Source organism: Phasianus colchicus, chromosome 8 (genome assembly GCF_987193195.1).
Source record: "Phasianus colchicus chromosome 8, bPhaCol1.hap1.1, whole genome shotgun sequence".
In the NCBI taxonomy this organism is placed as follows: Eukaryota; Metazoa; Chordata; class Aves; order Galliformes; family Phasianidae; genus Phasianus; species Phasianus colchicus.
This window is the reverse complement of record NC_143443.1, coordinates 928,928-929,783: the sequence shown is the minus strand read 5'-3', so window position 1 is coordinate 929,783 and position 856 is coordinate 928,928. Positions and strand designations below refer to the sequence as shown.

General features: G+C 62.5%; 1 protein-coding gene across 1 annotated transcript; it reads left to right on the top strand.

Moving 5' to 3' along the window:
• Window positions 1–264: 264 nt before the first annotated feature.
• On the top strand, window positions 265–594 carry LOC149916959 (beta-keratin-related protein-like). Its single transcript, XM_090144637.1, has one exon. It carries the CDS (start codon window positions 265–267, stop codon window positions 592–594), a length of 330 nt encoding a protein of 109 aa, XP_090000763.1.
• The last annotated feature ends 262 nt before the right edge of the window (window positions 595–856 follow it).

The following is an 856-nucleotide window of genomic DNA, read 5'->3' as shown; positions in this document are numbered from 1 at the left end:
TGCACTGGGCATGCTGGGGGAGGGAGAAGACCGGCTGGACAGGAGCTTCACTTGGACAGGAGGAGCTTCCCTCTCTGGCATCATCCCTAAATTACCCACAAATACCCACCCCAAGCCTACCCAAATACTCACAGACAGCCCCTCAGCAGCCGCGGCAGGGCCTTTGACTCTTGGCTCGTGACACCCGAGCGCGCTGAGAGACAGCTCGAGCCCTCAGCTCTCTCTCGCCTCCATCTTGCAGAGTCACCTCCTCCTCCGCCAGACATGTCGTGCTACAGCCCGTGCCAGACAGCCGCCTGCGGCCCAGCCCCGCTTGCCAACAGCTGCAACGAGCCGTGTGTTCTTCGTTGTGCCGACTCCAGCGTTGCGATCCAGCCCCCACCAGTCGTGGTGACGCTGCCGGGCCCAATCCTCAGCTCCTTCCCTCAGAGCACAGCCGTGGGATCCACAGCGTCCGCTGCCGTGGGGAGCTCTCTCGGCGCTGGCAGCGTGCCCATCGGTGCTGGGGGCTCCCTGGGCCTGGGGGGCTTTGGATGGTCAGGGCTGGGCCGTGGGCTCTGTGGCACTCTGGGACGTGGCAATCTCTTCTGCTAAAGCCTGTGGATCACCTGCCTGTGCATGAGCACCGCGGGCCTTGAAGGCAGCCCCGGAGCCGGCCCTGAGGGCACGGCCACGGTCTGCAGAGGAGCCGAGTTCCCACCAACTTCTCCTCCTCATCGCCCGCCCTCTTTCCCCTGCTTACTATCCGTGGTCTTCTGCTAGCACTGAGCTTTACAGAATGTCCAAAGGGCATTGCTGAAGCTCTCAGCTGTTGCACGTTCCTCTCCTTTTCTCATTAAAGACATTGAGCATCCGC

What these genes read in the sequence shown, in the direction of transcription:
- LOC149916959 (XM_090144637.1), top strand. Translation starts at nt 265, where the DNA reads ATGTCGTGCTACAGCCCGTGCCAGACAGCCGCCTGCGGCCCAGCCCCG.